The sequence below is a fragment of the Apis dorsata genome, unplaced genomic scaffold (genome assembly GCF_000469605.1).
Source record: "Apis dorsata unplaced genomic scaffold, Apis dorsata 1.3 scaffold_525, whole genome shotgun sequence".
Classification (NCBI taxonomy): domain Eukaryota; kingdom Metazoa; phylum Arthropoda; class Insecta; order Hymenoptera; family Apidae; genus Apis; species Apis dorsata.
Genome location: NW_006263748.1, coordinates 662,061 through 664,040, shown reverse-complemented (window position 1 = coordinate 664,040; position 1,980 = coordinate 662,061). Strand labels below are relative to the sequence as shown.

The window sequence follows — 1,980 nt, the reverse complement described above, 5'->3', positions numbered from 1 at the left end:
AAAAAAAAAAAAAAAAAAAAAAAAAAAAAAAAAAAAAAAAAATTATTTAAAATATATATATTACCATATGATTTATTTCTACAGGTTGTAAAGATTCGTATTCAATATTATTCGTATATTCTTTTTGCAATATTTCATCATATTTTATTTTAAGTATGTGATATTGTGCCCTCCAATGATTAATTTCTTTTTCTAATACTTCACAAGAAGATTTTGAAAAATCAAAATTATTACCCTCCTCTTGTGTTTTATGAGATCGGCCTTCATTAATAGATTTTGATGATCTACGCGATGCAGATGGCGATGAGAGTGGAGATGGTTCTATTTGTGGAAGATTCGAATGTCCTATCCTATTATCAGATTCGTATCCATCCCGTTTACCTTCATTACTAGACCATGAAACACTTTCCTCTTGTTTTTGTTTATCACTTAATTTTTTTTGTAAATCATTCCTTTCTCTTTCCAATTTATCTACAATATTTTGATATTGACATTCTAATTCAATTTTAGATTTTTCACAATGATCTAATTTAGATTCTAATTGTTGTATTCTTTCATTTAAAGTTTCAATTTCACTATCTTTATCACTAATTTGTGATAATAACTGAGCATTCTCAACTATTTTTTTTTGGAATTCCTCATCTAAGATGTGATTCGGCGATGCAAGTACTTGGCTATTATTTTCCAACAATTTATTCTTCCCTTTCTTAGATTTATTTTGAGCTTTGTCAAGTTCTTCTTGCAACACAGTTATACGTTTAGTTAATTGTTGATTTCGAAATGATAAACTATCTAATTCTTGTTCAGCTCTTCGAAGTTCTACTTCTTTCTCTTTTAATTGCTCTCGAATATCTGCATTACGTGCTTGCTCATCAATCACAGCTTTTTTTAACACATTTGCTTGAGCACGAATCTAAAAAATTATAAGATTTTGTGACAAATATTTAATTACAAAAAACAAGGAATAAATTTCTAAAGCAGATAGAAGCAATAAGGATAATTATTATTTAGAAAAATAAATACAAATAATATTGAAATATTGAAACATTTCTCTTACTTTTGAGTATTCTGTAGCAATTTTTTGATATTTTATTTGCAATTGTCCATTGACACTCTCCATAACGTTTTCCATTCTTTCGATCGTCAATCTGTTATTATACTTTTCTATAGTAATCATTAAAAATTACTTATTGTTAAAATATTTGTTGTAGTATAATATTTTCTAACAAGAAATATATACATATTGGCACTTTTATATAAATGTCAATGTCAACTAGAAAATATTGAAAATTTTTAACGAATTTATAAAAAAATAAAACTAATTATTTGATAAAAAAAATTTTTGCAAATGAAAAATAAATGAACTTAACGCCCCCAAATAATAATACACTTTTATACGAGATTCTATGTATGTACTTTTTGATGACTGTCAATTGTTAAGATATTCTACTAAGAGAGAAGTTAGTCGTTAATCGAAATTTGAGTGTGAGATTTTGTACCCATTATTTTATTATTTTACCAACTGATAATACAAATTTTACATTTGTATTTATTATTTTTAATATATTTTCTATATTATTAACACATGATAAAAAATATCTTTTTGTTTAGTTTTTATAGATAAGATAGAATTATCGCTTGATATTATTATTTTATTTCGTAGCATGAAAGAAAAACATTGGATTGAAATTGTTACAAAATTACATTTATATATTTAAATATATAAAAAAATATTTATACGATACATAAAAAAAATTATTGAATTAAATTTGTTAGAAATATTTTCAGTTGTTTTTAAATCTACATGTAATCTACATGTAATTTAATAATGTTGTTGTTTAAATTAGAATATTCAAGAAAATTTGCAAGAATATAATATATAATATATAACATAATATATAAAACAAAATAATTACATATGAATCAAAATATGACACAAACACAATGTTGTAATTGATATAAAATGAAAATAACAAATAA

The 1,980-nt window shown here is 23.2% G+C and overlaps 1 protein-coding gene across 1 annotated transcript in view; it reads right to left on the bottom strand.

The window, feature by feature from the left end:
- LOC102673216 (coiled-coil domain-containing protein 89) overlaps positions 1–1,471 on the bottom strand; it is a 2,724-nt gene extending 1,253 nt beyond the window's left edge. The window contains exons 1-2 of the mRNA XM_006620702.2: positions 1,058–1,471; positions 65–913 (exon numbers count right to left, since the gene is read on the bottom strand). Of these exons, the coding sequence (XP_006620765.1) occupies positions 65–913; positions 1,058–1,177 (969 nt within the window). The 5' untranslated portion in view covers positions 1,178–1,471. The remainder of the gene's footprint in view (positions 1–64; positions 914–1,057) is intronic.
- Positions 1,472–1,980: the final 509 nt, after the last annotated feature.